Source organism: Colletes gigas, unplaced genomic scaffold (assembly GCF_013123115.1).
Source record: "Colletes gigas isolate AHSC1104 unplaced genomic scaffold, ASM1312311v1 Colletes_gigas_Sc00004, whole genome shotgun sequence".
Lineage (NCBI taxonomy): Eukaryota > Metazoa > Arthropoda > Insecta > Hymenoptera > Colletidae > Colletes > Colletes gigas.
In genome coordinates this window covers 7,817,288-7,834,731 of record NW_025106633.1, presented here as the reverse complement: position 1 = coordinate 7,834,731, position 17,444 = coordinate 7,817,288, and the positions used below count along the sequence as shown (strand labels likewise).

The 17,444-nt window shown below is 44.4% G+C and overlaps 1 protein-coding gene across 3 annotated transcripts in view; it reads right to left on the bottom strand.

Moving 5' to 3' along the window:
* The window catches only part of LOC122405272 (max dimerization protein 1-like), a 185,590-nt gene that overhangs the window by 65,969 nt on the left and 102,177 nt on the right, over positions 1 to 17,444 (bottom strand). For all 3 annotated transcript variants that reach the window (XM_043409875.1, XM_043409876.1, XM_043409877.1), the window contains exons 5-6: positions 14,889 to 15,003; positions 1,929 to 2,244 (exon numbers count right to left, since the gene is read on the bottom strand). In XM_043409875.1, coding sequence (XP_043265810.1) covers positions 1,929 to 2,244; positions 14,889 to 15,003 — 431 coding nt within the window. The remainder of the gene's footprint in view (positions 1 to 1,928; positions 2,245 to 14,888; positions 15,004 to 17,444) is intronic.

Genomic DNA, 17,444 nt, shown 5'->3' with positions numbered 1-17,444 from the left:
CTCAACCCGAAATCTGGTTATATTTACTCGACATAACCTCAAATGTGACGCGCGGTTGTTTCGTTGGCGCGAACACGAAAGACCGTTTCGATGAACGGATCGGGACAGTCGGTAAGGCCGCGTCGGGCAGCAACAGTTGACTCATAATTCGCGGATCCGCTCCAATTTTACTCCACCGTCGTATTTCTGTAGAGGGTCCTGTTCTAACAAGTTGACTCAGCCAACCTTGCCCGCCTCATCGCCTGAGAAATCTCGTATTAGAACACCGCGCCTAAAATCGTTCCCGTCGGTGCAACGACCAAAGTGCATGCCGTGTCACGGAGAAGTTTACGCGGCGTTCACATGACCGCGCCGCGGTCGCCGCCATCGCCGTCGTTGGCGCGGCGATCGATAAATATGATCGTAGGAGAATGCCGTGGCGCAATGGCTGCTTTCCCGTGATCGCAACGGGTCACCAGATGCAAGATTAACGTTTCTAAATCGCTCCTTTCCACGCGATCCACGGAGCCGGCGACTCTTAACGCTGCTTGTTTACCCAGCTCGTAACGTCGATTAATGGAACCACTTTTCGTCTTCTCGCGTTACGTTTCTTTCCCTGCCTCTTCGATTCAATTCCGCTCCACGGTGTTTCTTCCAACCGAAACTCGCGAACTTTGTCGTGTACGCAATGAAATATCAAGCTCGAACCGTAATTGGTAATTTGGACGGTGTTAACTCGAGAAAATGTGAAGTGGTCACTTGCTAGGAACCGACGGTAACATAATTTAAAGAATTTCAGAAGCGTATAGTGCTTTAAGTAACGAGAGCTTCCTCTTTACTGTTTTCTAACCTCAAACTTAATTGATTTTGAACTGTATCGTGGAAAACGTATCGCGTTGAATGTATTTTGTAATAGCTGGACGATCTAACCTAGAATCTTAGAATCAAACTGCACCGATCTGGGGATTCGGAAATTGTTGGTTAGACCGGGACAGACAGGGCTGTCCAGAACAGTCTCGGTCTATAACGTGGGTCAGTAATTGACCGACCGAGGCCTTTGAGACCACTGCATCTATTATACTATCCGCTGAAACAATTGCTGCTTAAAACTGCTACAGGGCAGAAGGTATTGGTCGCTCAAGGCTACCGAGCAGCTATTCCGCCACATTAATTGGCAAGTTATAGCAACGTTTAAAGCAAGACATTCCGTATATATTTATAGCTTCTTCCAAATTCTAACCTCTTTCTTACGCACCGTAACCTCTGCGACGATGCACAGGCCGCCATATTTGAGAATAAATTACACGCGCCACCTGCATGAGAACTCAAGTACTGCTCGGAAGGGAAAATCAGCTCTGATTTATTCTCAAAAGGGACGACAGAAATGGGCAAATTGTCACTCGAACGATAAATAATCGATAGATAAATCAATATATATGAGATCGAAATATAGGAACTTTTCACCGACTGTTCCAAACCATAACCATAACTCGATAATACAAAAGGTTTTAACACGTTCATAGCCAGACGAAAACCGTACAATTTTCAATTGTAAACTGCATAACCTAAAATTCGTTTCGGTACTTCCTATCCAAATTTATTTCCCTCCACGTCTAAACTCGACAATTGATTTCTCTAGTTTTAGAATGGAAAATCCTGTCACCCGTATATGGGTGACGTGAATCGAGAGGGGGCCACTGTCGCTCTTCCCGCGTACTTGAATACAAAATGGCGGACCTGCCTGTGGCATCGTCCAGCAGACTCCGATTATAGGGTCTCTAATTCTCAAAGATGAGAGTTTCTGCATGGTCGCGGAGCTTCTCTTTGGGCTTAGAAGCCCCCGCGGCGTATCCAGCGTATAGAAATCGGTGCCTCGAGCGGACAAACGCTTCCATAATCTGACCATGATCGGGGAACAAGCAGAGGGGGAGAATCGACGGCGTACTCACCGGACTCCGAGACGGATGGACTGCCTGCAGACCTGTCGGAGTTCCTGGAGCTGGCCGTGGAGCTGGTGGAAGAGGCCGTGCCGAGCGAACACTCGGAGACGCTTCGACGTTTGGAGAGGAGCGCCGCGGCGGCGGCTGCTGCCCCAGGGCCGCAGGAGGAACCGGTCGGCGCGCTCGAGCTCAAACCGTGCAACCCGTGGAGCCCATTCAGGCCCGACTGACTCGTCAGCTGCTCCAGCCGTCGCCTGAGGAACCTCTGCTCGCGGGACAGTTGTTCCTTGTGCACGGCGTGCTTCCGTTCCCGTTCCTCCAGGTTCTGAATACAAATTTTCAATTATTTTTCTCAACCACCAACAATTACAACGTGTTCATTCGTAATAAAGAGATTAAACCCGATGGATTCTTTAAGAAATGTACAGTGCAATGGGAAAAAGTGTTTGTTCATTATACCGGGTGATTCACGTGAAACAGAACACTTAATTATCTCCGTTCGACTTACAGATAGAAAAAAATATTAGAGAGAAAAGTTGTACTGTTGAAGGAAGCAAATATAGGAATATAAAAAAATCTTCCGATTGCTGTCATTTTCAAGGTCTTTTCTGGAAAAATCCAGTCGAGTGAATTTTTTACAGTTTTTATTAGAAATTAGAAATGGGTCGTTTTGACCGGTTCGGTAGTTCCAGTGTTGAAAGCAGTCGTTTAAGAGGAACGTATACCGTACGTCTCTGAAAGCAGTCGTTCACGGAAGACCTGTACGTCCCTTTTGAAAGTAGTCGCTCGCAAGAGGCGTTCTCGTAAAGACGACGGAGTCTGATGAGATCTTTTAGTGGTTGGGTTTCTGTCTCCCGGATTGCGGCGTGAGTGCTGGGCTAGCAAACGTGATCTTTCACTTTTAGCGAACGCTTGTCGTCGGGACAAAATTTCAAACTGCCGTAAAAGTTGTTATCAAATAACGGTCGCGATAGCTGGGAGGTTATGACTGACGGGATTAACGACGCGGAGGACCTTCAATCTCACCCCCGTCTCCTCAACACTTAATCCCTCAATTTTCGACCCCTTCGTCCATTACGCGAGCTCTAAAACACAGATACAGGTAATCCATTCGTCGCAAATCCCCCGCCCAAGTATTTCTTAATGCGTTTATGGGAAATTATACCGGTAGGAAATCCGTATTACTGGCGAATACGACGTTTAACCGCCCGTTGCGGTCGTTCGCCAAGTCGCGCAATTGGCTTGGCCTTTTTCTTCCTACGGGGAATTAATTCGACGGACAGATTTCCGCGGGTGCCCTCCGCGCTCGGTTTATAGGCGCAAAACTGCTGAAAAATTGCGGAATTACTGGCAAACCGCGGTTTGCTAAGCTCGCGGATTACGATGAAGCTTCGGGTAATTCGCAAAGTCTGACATGAAATTTGAATAATTTGAACCCCTCGGTGAAACACTCGTCGGCGTATAACGACCACGGAAATATGAATTTTACAACTTTCTCTTCCCGATCGCGTAACGAGCTTTCTCGAAAACTTTCGTCCCCCCTCCCCCCTGCAGGTCCGTGAACAAAAATAGGTAGTAAATCACACGGACTGGGTTGGTCGGAAAGAGGTTAAACAAGTTCGTTGGTCAATCTCAGCAAATCTTTATAGCATTATAGAGTCAATATACGCTTTACGGAACTGTTTCAGAGAACGTATATATACGTCACGGGAATAAATGATGCCATTCAGGCTACGTTTATTTATTTTTAAAACTACCAACAGCGTATATTCTTGCAGTTCTTGTAGTACGATTTGATCAAATGTCGATGATATCGATCCCCCGGCTCCTGTCAACAATTACGTAAGAGCGAACAGAGAATGTTGTCCAGCGACGAGGCTGGAGATCCGGTCGAAGTGTGGCCAGCGTCATCGGAGACCTGGGTCCAACTAGATTCAATTGAAGAAGACACGACCGTACCGTGCATCCGGAGCGATCGAGAGGCTGCACAGTAATTAAGGTGGCGGATCACGCGATCGACAATTAAGAGAATCGATCGCGATCGTCGTTATTGATTCGTGTCGCGTTCTTTTTACCAGCGTCCGTGACCCGACAAACCGAATATGCATCGCGACAGAAGTCGATTTATCAGATTCTTTGCACGAGGCGGATGGTTTTCCATTCCCTTCGAATGGATTTTCCATGTACTCGTATAACGCGCTACAATTCGATCAGACTTCATGCTTGGTTCAAAAATTTTCAAATATTCTTCTGGAGGTTAGTTCGTCGCGCGTTGCTTGATGCATATGTTAAATCAGTATTTTTACGCAAAAGACGTATGTATACGTCGCGCGAAAGTAATGTACAAAACACGTATACATACGTGTCTCGAAACAAATATTCATGGAAAGCGTATATAGACGTCTGAAAGCAATTATTTACGTATGACGTATATATACGTCGTGTGACAACAACGTACAAACGTCGTGTACATACGTGTCTCGAAACAAATATTCATGGAAAACGTATATAGACGTCCAAAAGGAATTATTTACGAACGACGTATATATACGTCGGGTGAAAACCATGTACAAAAAACGTGTAGATACGTCATGTGAAAGCAACCTGCGACAGACGCATGCATACATGTTTAAAAGCAAGTATTTACATACGACGTATATATACGTCCTGTAATGCAGTCGTTATCTACAAAAACCATAGAATAGAATGATCCGTAATGCGCCGTAGAATAATAGCTTTGTGTTTGGTTAAACAAACGTGGGAATATTATTGCTTTAGAACGTTTGTCCAATTAAATTAAAATGAAAATTCAACGAATAGTTTTCACGTTTTATGGACGCCGCAGAAATCCATTCTTCGTTTCGCAATTCAGCGACGACGAACGTCGGAAGAAACGGTCGTCCAATTCCGGGCGTTGAAGGCCAAAGCGCGAAATAACGAAGCGTCACCGATTACACGGTTGCAATTAGAGGGCTTCCGATTGCGTCATCGGCGCGCTAAGAAGCGGCGAGCGCTGTTTCTTTCTTCGCCGCGTAATCGACGCTTGGCTATGCCCGCCGGGGGTGGCTGAATTTACTTCAAACAGAATTAACGCCGGCTACCTGCATCTGCCGCCATGCACGGAATCGTACGTATGCTCGCGGCGAGAATCCGATTAAACGTTTCAAGATGGAATCTTTCGTTTGGGAGGATGAAATCGATTTAACGGGAATTCCGGGAATCCCAGACAGTCCCTGTTAAATTTCTTATTTTATTTGTTTGGTATTCTCGGACACTCGGACATTATTTTCGTCCTCCCAACGGGCTCCACAATTACCCAAGAAATATCTTTTTACTTCTGCTTTTGGCCCATCCTGTTCCCTATTTAAATATTGAAACGAATGTTTGGTATGAATATTTCCTTTATTGGGGTTGCAAGAATTATTTATAACGCTTTGAATCAGCTATACTGGTCGTATATATACGCTCATCACTGACGTATATATACGTCTACCACACTATACGGTCATTTATTTTTTTATTTTTTGTCGGATTTCGTGTTTCCATTTTTGTAACGGGTTTACCTCGTTTGTTTTTTCGAAGAATATTTTTCCCGCCAGCGTATAACGAAATAATACGAATCGAAACAATTTCCTCGCGTTTCGCAATATTTACGGCGACGCGTGAAATTCCGTCGTCGGTCTAATTTATAAATTTCCAAGCAGAGCAGGTGTGACGGCTCGCGGGCGCCCCGGCGATGCATTTTGCGTTTCCATTTTCTTGCGTTTATTTCTATCTTGCGCCGCCGCCTCGCAAACTAGTTTCATTGTTGAGTCGAGCTTCCAGAACGAAAGTTGTACAAATTTTATGAAAAAAGTTCCCTGACAGAGGGAAGTTAGTCCAAGGAATACGTAAACACGAAGACTTCGGTTCGAAACGTATTACGTCCGCTGGAACGTCGTATCTCATCAGCAACGTGTTTCTACGATCCTGAACCTCCATCGCGGAAAATTAATTTAAACAAACGATATACAGGACACCAAATCTGTTCGAGACTTTGTCTAAAAATTCTATATATATATACGGTTCGTTAAAATAGAGTAATTTATAAAAGACGTATATATACGTCATCCAAAAGTAGACAGTTAAATACAATATTGCCCGTATATTAAATTTTTCTCGAATATATTACGATAGTTAAAGTCAAATTTACGGACAAGAAAATATATTTTTCAATGTTTATTTTGTTTTGACAAGATGACATTTTGTCAAATCCAATATGTCGTCGAGCACAAGTACTACTAACGATAGATTTTCTCGGATCGTGTATATATTTCGCAACAAAAACCACGTCTCTTTGAATCGAATATCTATAGAAACGGAGGGGGGAAAAAACTGAAAGGGAGAAAGGAAAGAAGCTTGGCATGTAAATAACCGCGGCGAGAGGACGGGGACGCGACAGAGGAAGTGGTTAAAAGTGGGGTAGGTGGAAGCTGTCTGCGATTTATGACACCCTTCCAGAACACTACACAGAAGTCCCCTGTAATCACTTCTTCTATACGGAAGAGGAGAACGTCTTGGAATAAGAGGGACAGATAAAAAGCGAGACGCGAGGACAGGGAGATGCAAAGATAAGCAATTGCCAGGGTTGCTGGCGAATGGAGGGGAATAATGCGCCATAGGGGAAACGATTAGAAAGGACAGAATTGCCCACGGCGTAAAGGGACCACGGGATAAAAGAAACATCCAACCAATGAAGTCGTTAATGACTACGTATTTTTATTTCATTTTTCTGCGTTCCAAAGGGATTTGATTTAAAAGAAATTTTGTCGGTTTATTCGATTCGTCGTAGTCCCCTCCAAAAATCGTCCGCCGGCGGATAAAGTGGACGGAAATAACGGGAAGCAAACATCAATTTCCGAGAAATAAGCCGTCGATTCCACGAAAGAAACCTCACGCCTCACGGGTCTTTATCTTTTAAGAGGATCGTGCGTTCTTAAAAACAAGCCAATTTAGAGGAGTAGATTAGAACGAAATGGGAAGAAACGAACGAATACCAGCGACGATACTTATTAACGCTAATTACTCGTAATCGACTTTTCGCGCGCTCTGTCTTAAGCGACGCGGAAGATCCTCGCTGAAACCACTGAAACGTGAAACTTAGAGTCAACCATAATCCACGCGACTACGATTATGACAATCAAACTTTAGATAAGCGGAACGGTCGCGTGCGTCGGATCCGCTCGAACGTTAGCGTCGAAACTTGAAGCGAAAATAGTTGGTGCAGAAGTTATTGGCCAAGCAAAGTCGTTTCCGTGTCCAGCATCGTAACTATATTCCTTGGCCATTCCGCTGCTTTATCGCTTGTTTAACAGTGTGCTCCGCAGCTACGCTATTTCACCATTTATGTACGACAGAACGTCATCGAAAAGAACTCAGTTACAGTCGACGTATATATACGTCAGCGAAAAGAACTCAGTTACAGACGACGTATATATACGTTATCGAAAAGAAATCAGTTACAGACGACGTATATATACGTCACCAAAAAATACACAGTTACAGACGACGTATATATACGTCACCACAAAGTACATAGTTACAGGCGACGTATATATACGTCATCGAAAAGTACACTTACAGACGACGTATATATACGTCATTGAAAAGTACAGTTACAGACGACGTATATATACGTCCTCTCGATACGTTCCTAAACATGTCCGTCAGATAATTGTAACTCGTTGACTATAATTGTTTCTAACTGTCTGGAACAAGTGTACAATCCTCCCAGTGCCGTGCAATAACGAACCAAAAATTGCAAGGTTAACTTTCACTTACGAGTCACCCGAAACAAAATATATTATCATGGTCCCGTAGCGTTTGACTCACGGCGTAGATAGAGGAAGATTAACGAAGTTGCAAATCATTTGGACTCGGTCGGGTCCTTTCAGCGTTAAAGTTATCTCGGCCATTGAACGAAGTACCCCATCCCCCCGTGGACTCTGGCCAGCATCGTTGATATCCGAGCGCGACGAAGCGCGATGCGACGCTGTAACGCGCGTGTATCCCGTATTCCGTTGGACGTCGGCACAATAAACACTGAAATTTAATGTCGCAGCTGCACGAACGATTCGTATTCCGCGAGCCGCGCCGCGGGTCCGTACGTCGTATCGGGCTTTATTGGCCAGTGGGACATATACGTACGTTCCACCTTGCGCCGAGCAGGATGCGACTGTACGTGGAATATAAACTCGCATTATTCGATCCGGGAATACACGCGGCCGTATAATACATTTTATTTACATTATTCAGCCGACGGACGCCTACGCGTTGCACCGTAAACGCGAGTAACATAATTACAGGAAGCACTCTCGCATCATACGCATTATCATTACATTTCCACGTAAAGTCATCGGCCACCGGTTGGTGACTACTTTCCGCGACCCGGCCATTCCTGGCCACCATAGCCAAGCTTTCTAATCGCAGGGCATTGTCCTAACCCATCTGCAAATAGTCTTATATTGTTCCGAGTGTTGATCCTGGGTCTAAGAAGGATCTCAGAGTAAGGAGACCCATAATATAAATTATATTTATAGATTAGAAAGTGTCTGCACTCGTTGAGAGGAAAATTGTTCTTGTTGGGTATCGCTAGGAGGCGCTGCAAATTCGGAGAATCGAGAAAGACAGCACGCGTCAGTTCGTCTTTGTCGACTGTCCGAAACTCTACGGGCTCACGTGCGCGCCATCTGGCATAGAGTAAGCAAGTGGAATGAGGTGTCCCCGGTGCACCCGAGAGTGGCATCTCTGCAGTTAGTTCGCCGTACAACGGCCACGCGGTTATGCTAGAGTGTAAAAGGTTATAAAGAATAAACGTATGCGTGTATTAACCATCGTGCTAGTCTCTAGTTCTGCATATTCTTACAGTGTGACGAACCCAAGAGTTCTCTATCGTAGAGTATTGGTAGTAATTGTGTTCGAGGACCAGGGCCCTGGATAGGGAATGATCTAGCTTATATCGAAGTACGACGAAGCTCGACAACGCTGAGTAATCGCTACTCAAATTCCTCCATTTAAGTCGGGGAAATAAGTACTCATCCACCGTATTCTCCTTACTTCTCCGTTATTTGTTCGCGTTACGACATCATAAACAAGGAACGAGGAAACTTTCCAATAGACCTAGTAAAAGATAACCGGAAAGGGTGCTCAATCCAGAGGACAAATAGAAGACGCTACAACGACTCGGATATTCCCTATAAAATACTTCGTAGTTGCAATCTTCCCCGAACCATTAACTTTCTATTATAAGACAAGAATAAGAAACTCTGTAAAGTTTCATTCAAGAAATTTTACTCGTTCTCTTTATGGGGAACGTCTACTAACGTTACAGACTCAGTCATTCACTGTTTACTTTTTACAATTATTTCCAGATCTCGTACTTTTATACGAAATAAGCGCCAGAGTGAGAGGTCCTAACCTAGAATAAATCCTATTGCATGTCAAGAAAAAGAAACTATAAAATTTCACCGAATAAATTTTACTCGTTTAATGGAAAGAATTTACTATTTAATTTTGATAATTATTCTCTCAGCCAAATTTAGAGGATTAAATTTGCTTTGAAAAGCTAGTCGAGAATCTTTTACCCGCATCTCCGACATTTTGATATTCAAAATGGCGTCAAAGTGGGAAGGTCCAGGACGAATTCTAAAACTTTTATTCGCGAATAAAAGTTGTCGAACGGAAAGGTGGACGTTTGGACGATATATTCGGAAGATCGTACATCGAGGCGAAAGCTCTTTGGCGCTGGACTGCGGATAAACGGAATGCTGTCGGACGTAACCCCACGCAGAAACGGAATATTCATTACTCGATGAATCGCTCGAGGCTGATCGCGAGCATGCACGACACAGACGCTCTCGTGGGCGTTCGTTTCTAGGTTATGTCGCCTGGTGCAACATGCATGCTTTCGGAACAATGTCACGACCTACGGTAAAAAAAAAAATATGACCAAAATACAAATTTTCCACATAACTATCGCCGTGGAAAAGTTAAGGAATCGTCGCCATCTTGGACCACACGGAATTACCTAACCTTTTGACACGAACCTGGCCTCGATAAACGCGCGGGGAGACGTAGGGAAAGGGAGCCAACATTTTCCCGGCAATTAAACACAATTGTCGCTAAGTGCCCGTTTCCGAACATTAAATATCCCCGAGGCTCGGTCGGGGGCCACCAAAACGAATCCTCCGGGACGCGGAGGCCGGAAGAATTTATGCCCGCTCGTTGAAAAAGTCTTCCCCCCTCCTCAGACTGATTTCACCGTAGCAAATTACTTCTTTGAATCAAGCAGACGAGCACACGCTTCCTACGCGATCCGTTTAAGGGTTTGTATTTGAATAAATTAAATAGAAAACGGTCGTGGAACGTTGGACCCGCTGGCTGTCGTCCGATCACCGAAGTGCAGCATCATGGGGCCGCGTGCACCAGGAGATGATGGGTGACCGCTCGAGGAAAAAAATACACACCACACCACGATTTATTCTCGGTATTATATATGTATATATAATATATGTTTATATTATACCCCTCTCTCTATCGGTTTTGTACGTAATTGGGAATTATTTACCTGTGTTAATATTAATAAATAAATGGAAAGGAAAAATAAATGTAATTCCGAAAGTAACAAAAAGAGTTTCTTTTACAGTGTACAAATACGAGTGGAGAGTATAACACGACGAATAAAACAAGAAACTACTACCATTGCAGAGAAAGGAAAATACCACTGGATCCAAAAGCAATATAATGGATGATAAGAGTTGGTAAAAAGGTTTCAAAATTGTGTGTGTCCCATAATCCGAGTCCCGGAACCCGAGACTCTTAAAATACGCGAAACCATCCCGGGATCCGCGTCGTTTCTAAAGCGGAAGTCGCGCCATTGTCGTGTTCCTTAACGCGATCACGGTCTTCCGGACGATGCCACCGACGCGGCCCACGGTCTAATACCAACCATAACGCGACGATGCATTATCCGTATCGCTTTCGAGCGTCGAAAATACCAGGGTGGAAAATATAAAAATGACTGGTAAGAACGCGCCACGCGAGGAGAGAGAGAGAAAATAATAAAAAGGCGGAGACGACGAGCGCAGCAGCGCCCCCTCTAGAGAGTCTCCCGACGGAAGAGAAATAAACGGCGTAACTCAAAGGGACGAGAGAACGGAACTTGGAAACGCGAAAACAGAGGGCGGAAAGAGAATTCTCTAGCGCGACAGAATATTGCGCTAAATAAAAGAACGGAAGTCGTACCCAGGAAGGAAGATAAGGGGAAACGAATCGCGGGAGAAGATAAATAGTGGAAGATGTGAAAGAGGGTCGACGTTGGAAACGATACAGAATGGAGGATATATATAATCTTTGCTCGCGGCTGTGTATAAAAATAACGATTAAATTTGATGGATAAAAAATATTTAAAAAAAAAAAGAAGCTACCTGACCCAAACTATATTCCAATTGTCCAAAGAGGTTCTCCAATTATTCGTCGCGGTGCGTTTCGGTGGTCGTAAGTGTTTCAGGGTTAAAATGCAACGGTGAAGGAGCAACGAGAGAGAGAGAGTCAAAGAGAACGGGCGATTTGAAAAGCAGCGGGAGACCGAGCGAGAGACTCTCGTAGGTCAACGGAGAGGTAAGGCTAAGGTGTCGCAGCACACAGAGAGTGGCGACGGACAATGGATGCGTAGTTAGTAAATTACAGGCTGGCTGGCACAATGGCGTGCAGAGCCTACGCCTATGGTACGGTGTGTGCGTGTGTTTGTCTATGGTCGTCTCTCGTGGCGCACGGTTTACAGAGCGACGCGCACCGGCGCGTATCCACGGCTCGTCCATGCGTGCAGAGTCTGCGTGGGAGATTCACGGTATATATCAATCCGATCTGCATGTACCTGTACATTGCGCCGCCTGCGTTGGATACCTGCCGCAAGATTTCCCTGTGTCCTCCATTTCCCATTGCGGGACCACTCCCGGGGTCTCGATGTTTGTGAAAGCGCGATCGTTTCGGGACACGCCGTGCGACCGCGAGAATCCACGCTGCGGTATAATAATTCGGCTGTTCCGTGGTTGGTAACCGGAGTTCCCAGTTTCCATCAAAAAAATGGCGGGGAAAATTAATTTCGAATCCCAAAGTCTTCAAAGTCCCACGATTGTTAACACTAGATTTACTGATATTACTGGTATATTTATTGATACCTTTCATGTTGACGATTACCTTACAATACGATTTTTCTTTTAATTAGAATATGTATTCGTGCCATTGCATCGATCAAATTCAACACACAAATTTAAAATATTTTTTCAAATACACTACGGGGAATATAATTTCGTGAACCCGTGGTTATTTAATAAAAAAAAAATTCCAGGTAATTCTCGGTATAAAAAAAAAAAATAGAAGTCAAGAAGCAGCGAATAATTTTGCTGGAGCCGTTGTTGCCGCGCGATGACCACTCTCAGCGCCAGTATTAATTTGTACAAGAGCGTGTTATACGCGTCCGGGCAAAATTACTCCCAAGTCGGTCGCATTACTTCGCTGTAACGAAATTCAACTACCGCATAATTACCAGAGTTTCGCCCCGGCGTTGGGAAACTGCAGGACATTAGAAAACTTTCGTCACGGTACCCTTGTTTATTAATAAATTATGGATATTTGATTACGGCTCGTCGACGGGACGGTGTTTTCGTCGTGCAACCTCGCGGAGTAATAAATACGTCCATCGTGATGAAACGGAGAAAAACATCGATGAATTTGAAAACTTCGAGGAAATAAAAATATTCTGATCCCTGGTAACGTTTTGATTGTGTATAAAGTTTGTAATGTAACGATCGAAGGAGATACTTCGTGGTTTTTGTGTAATATGTGGCGACACATCTCGCGCTCGTCGCCAGGGGGCTGCGCTCTCAACTCTCTCGCAAGCGCTCGACCGACCGTCTAGTGGTATACGCTTCTCGCTACATTCCAGTGTGCGAATAAAAACACCCAGACCCATCCTAAACTAACAACCCCCACTATCATACTCTCATCGCATGATGCATGAAAACGAGTTTTTTGAAAGTTTTCCCTCGAGCCCGAACTCAAGAAATACCGCAACCCCTAACATAAATATACCCAGACACTAACAGTCATTCTAAATGCAGGTTATGGGGCCCCAGCCCCAGGTACTGCAACCAAACAGAAAAAAAAAACCTTCCAAGTGTCTCTGTTTCTGAGACAGGGCCTGCTAGGCTTGTTCCAATCCGTAACTATATTATAGTATACCCAAAAGACGACTTCACACAACAACAAAAATATGATAATTGGTATTATATGTTGTGTTAGTTTTACAAGGAACATCTATTATTATAGATGGTGTGGGGGTTACCTATCACTATAATAATAATATACGCATAATAACGAGGAATTTTGAGCCCCAATTTCCCCCAGCACAGAAGAGAGATGGCACTTTGCGACTCGAGCCAATAATTTCCGGGACAAACCTAACAATCGTCGCGACACGCGTCCTATATATCGGCCCCAATGAAAATACTCCGGTGGTTGGTTGGTGCATTCGAAACATCAGCAGCAATTTGGCAGTGATTTATGGGCATCCTTGGGGACAATGGCGCGCCAGCATAATGGCGACTGTTTCGTTCCTGTGTACCGTGAGCGATTTCGGTCTCCGGGCGAACTAGAGTGAAAGCGTTAATGATGCGTCCTAAGTCCCCGGGAATCGTCGGTCACCGTTGACCTCCCCCGGCATATTCGACGTCGCGAATCGACGAGCAACCGTAGGCTCCGGGTGACCACCGAATAACACGAGTACACTCAGGGTCGACGTATCACCAGGGGAGGGGGGAGGGGGAGAGAGTCCACCCTGACATTAAAATCCGCCCTATTGAGACTCCTCGAAAGTTCGAGCCGACCGACGACGACGAGTTCGACTAATTAGAGTCGTCTGAAAGCGGACCGCTCATTAACGGGGCGCACGGCGATTTATCGTCAGCCAGCCGTTGGCCAACCGAGGGGGGGCGAAGGGGGGAGAAGGTTGGACCGGGAAAAGGGGACGGGGGCGGAGACGAAGCGAAGATTTCGGTCCGAGAAACAAAGAAGGGTGGCCCCCGGAGGAGGAAATGAAGCGTGTCGAGGCTGGAAAGAAGCCGAAGGAAAAATTAAAGGCGGAGAATCGAAGGGGGGGGGGGGGGAGAGAGAGAGAAGCTTCCACTTTCGCGCGGAGGGTGGACTGACCAGAGATGGGAGGGGGGACGAGATCATTCGTATTTCGCGCTGGCGGAGACGTCGGCGTTGTAGCAGGCGGTCGCGCCGGGGTAATACTTTATTTGTCCGCCCCTGGACCTTCTTTCTTTTCCGTCTTCCAAAGCGCGCCGACGTTTCACCGACGGCTGTGCTCGACCGCGATTCTTTTCACACTCGGCCATCTTTTCCGCCATCTTTCTTGCTAATTATCGCGCGGCCACGAATCTACCCTCCGTTAACACGTTCACCCGGCGGATCAAAATAGTATATTTTGCAAAAGTAACAGTTTTATTTTTATTTATTATCGAAAATTTGTTTCGGTACTTATTTTTGTAACCTTGTTGAGATTCACAAATTCTATTCAAATTTATTTCCCTCGACGTCTTAACTTGAAAACTAATTTTTCTAGCATCATAGTGGTAAATTCTGTGACCCATATATGGGTCACAAGACAGTAAAAGTCGAATTCGATCGTCGTCGACGCCATATTTGTTATTAGCTGTGGCGCGCGCAAGCTCGTCTAACCTAAACGTCGCGAACGACGACGTTAAAAAGTTTCTTTGACCAGGAGACAAACTCCTATTTTTATTTTTGTTTATCCGTTGTGTCTGTCTATATACGTAGTTGCTATTTATATTTTTAATTTGGAGGATTCGTTTAAACAATGTTTGCGATTCGTTATTTCGTATTTGCGTTTTGTAAATATGTGCCTACCTTGATAAAACGCTTCGCCTTGGTCAGGAGCCCCAAGGTGGTGTGTCTCGAGGTTTCTGGGCCCAACGGAACCAATACCTTCAGCTTTTCAAGGCAATTTCTGAGGTGCGCTCTCCTGCAACAAGCACAAACAAATTTACACGATTAATTTCACAACGCCATTCTCTTTCACCTAATCTATAATTTCTTAAATATTCAAAAACAAGACGATCGACCAGGTCTAATTTTTTGACGAAATATTTAAATATTATTTACTTTCCCAAGATTTACCAAGTGTCATATATATTTATTCAAGAATTATTCCGTTCAGAATGGAGTTTAAAGTATTCGCGATAACCAGAGATCGCGCTCGAGAAACGCCGTGCACTGATCGACTCGAAACTTTACCGCGCTCGTAATTCGTCGCGCGTGGGTGAAGGGGGAGGGGCTTCGAATTACCCGAAAGCCTCCCTGGCATCCGTTTTTCGTGTCACGTAGGCCACGACGATGAATGGAGCCCGGAATCTCGCCCGCTGGAACCTGGGAACTCCCGCGAATCGAGGGACAAAATCAGAAACGGGCAAGATTTCTCGACCGGATAAACAACGTTTATCGAGGTCTTCGTTCGATAAAAATTATATATCCGAGGGAATAAAAATTTATCCTCCGTCAATAACAGCCTGGAAAATTGTTACGCATGCGCGTAGTAAAATTTCTGAATTATAAAAATGCTATATATCTCGAGAGCAGCCCGTAATAGAGGTTATCGTTCGAATAAAATTTCGTCTCCAATCCCACGGTTCAACGAGTAACAGAGACGTGCGTTGTTCCAAATTTTCTTTTTCTTTTTCTTTTTTTTTTTTATCCCATTTGGATAAGAATTTTACTCGTCTATGGTCCTCCCTTCGTCCTTGGAAACGTTGATCTCGTCGCGAAACCGGCCGGAAACAGCGATAAGATCCCGATTATCGCTGCGATCACGGGCCATTAGCCGAACGAATCGCGCGATAAACATACATTCGGAATACGAAAGCAGGAAACGCGCGGGAATTATTTCCCTCCCGGAACACCCTGCGGCGACCGTTGAAACGGAGAAATGGGACGCGGGTCTCCGCGAAGAATTCCCCCTTTCGGGTCGTTTCCACCGGGCAATTCGATAGACGTTGTTAACGATTATCGAACGAGTATCGATAACTTGTCGATAAGCGCTAAGGAGGAGAGGAAATTCTTTGCGAATTTCTTCTACGAGAACTATAAGTGCGAATGATCTGAGATTTTAATGCTACATCGCTGAGTATATTTACTATGCTCTGAGATTTTTCTTATCGTCAAAATACGGACGGAGTCGACCGCAAAAATTCTTGATCCGGACTTGGAATATTCACGCGAGTGTAAGTAGAAATAATCAATAATGGTCAGACCATTAAAATTTTATGAAAGAAAATATTCTATATTTTTTATTTAGAATCCCCCACCCTCTCTTTTTATGTACTCTGTATATACCGAAAATAATTTTTCCAGAACGATTTGAAATTTTTTTTTTCGGTCGAAAAATTTCACACCTCGAATTTTTTTCTAGAAAGTGGGTAGGATTTCGAGGGTATGTCTAATGACCAAAAATGATTGTAATTGACCCCCGCAACCGAAAATAATTTTTCCAAAACGATTTGAAATTGTTGAATTTAATTGTTAATAACTTTTTACCGAAGCCTCGATCAACAAATTGGTATTCTTGATTTTCGTCTTATTTTTAAATAAAAACAGTTTTACAGTTTGCTCGAATAAATGTTAACAATTATAATATGTATCATCGAGTTGGCTTCGTTAAAATGTCCGTGTCTGACTTTTATCCCGAAAAAGGAAACGAATTCTCCGCACGGCGTAATAATTGACATCGTAATGAGCTGTTATAATAGCCGTTGTGCGGCCCGTTTCTGGTAACCGACCCACCACCCCCCGCTCGACTGACCACACTGCTCTCACGCTATATTATTTGAATGAAGTCCACAAACAAAATCAGCAGGTCTCATAACAGTTTCAACGGTGCCATTTATACCTTTGAAACAATTTCACCGGCCGCTTCCATATTAATTTAAGGGATTATTTGCTCGAAAGTTCCCAAAACTGGCCAGTTTTTGACAATTCTTTTCCCCCCGTTTCGTACTAAAAAATTCACAGAATTATGCAGATTGGGTTCATCGATGCTCGCTGATTATTTTCAAAAATTCTGTTCGTTAGAAACTATTTTATTTCGATGAGAATATTTTAATACCAAGCAAAGGATTTCATTTCACCCAAAAATTATTTATAGAACAACTCCGTTCGCTCGCGGTACGCAAGAATAAATTTCCAGCCGTTATCGAACCGCGTGACGAGGCGAAATAAATTCGCCATTTTTATACTTACGAGCCACGCGGATTCCCATTGTCGGGCGCGTGCTGCGCAAACAGGGGAAAAACCCCCATCTGGACGCGTGTCAAGCAATCCAAGCGAACATCAGAAACACAATGCTTTTTGCGTGCGCGATAAACGCGAGCAATAATTAACACCTTCGTGACCAGTCGTTTAACGGGGAAA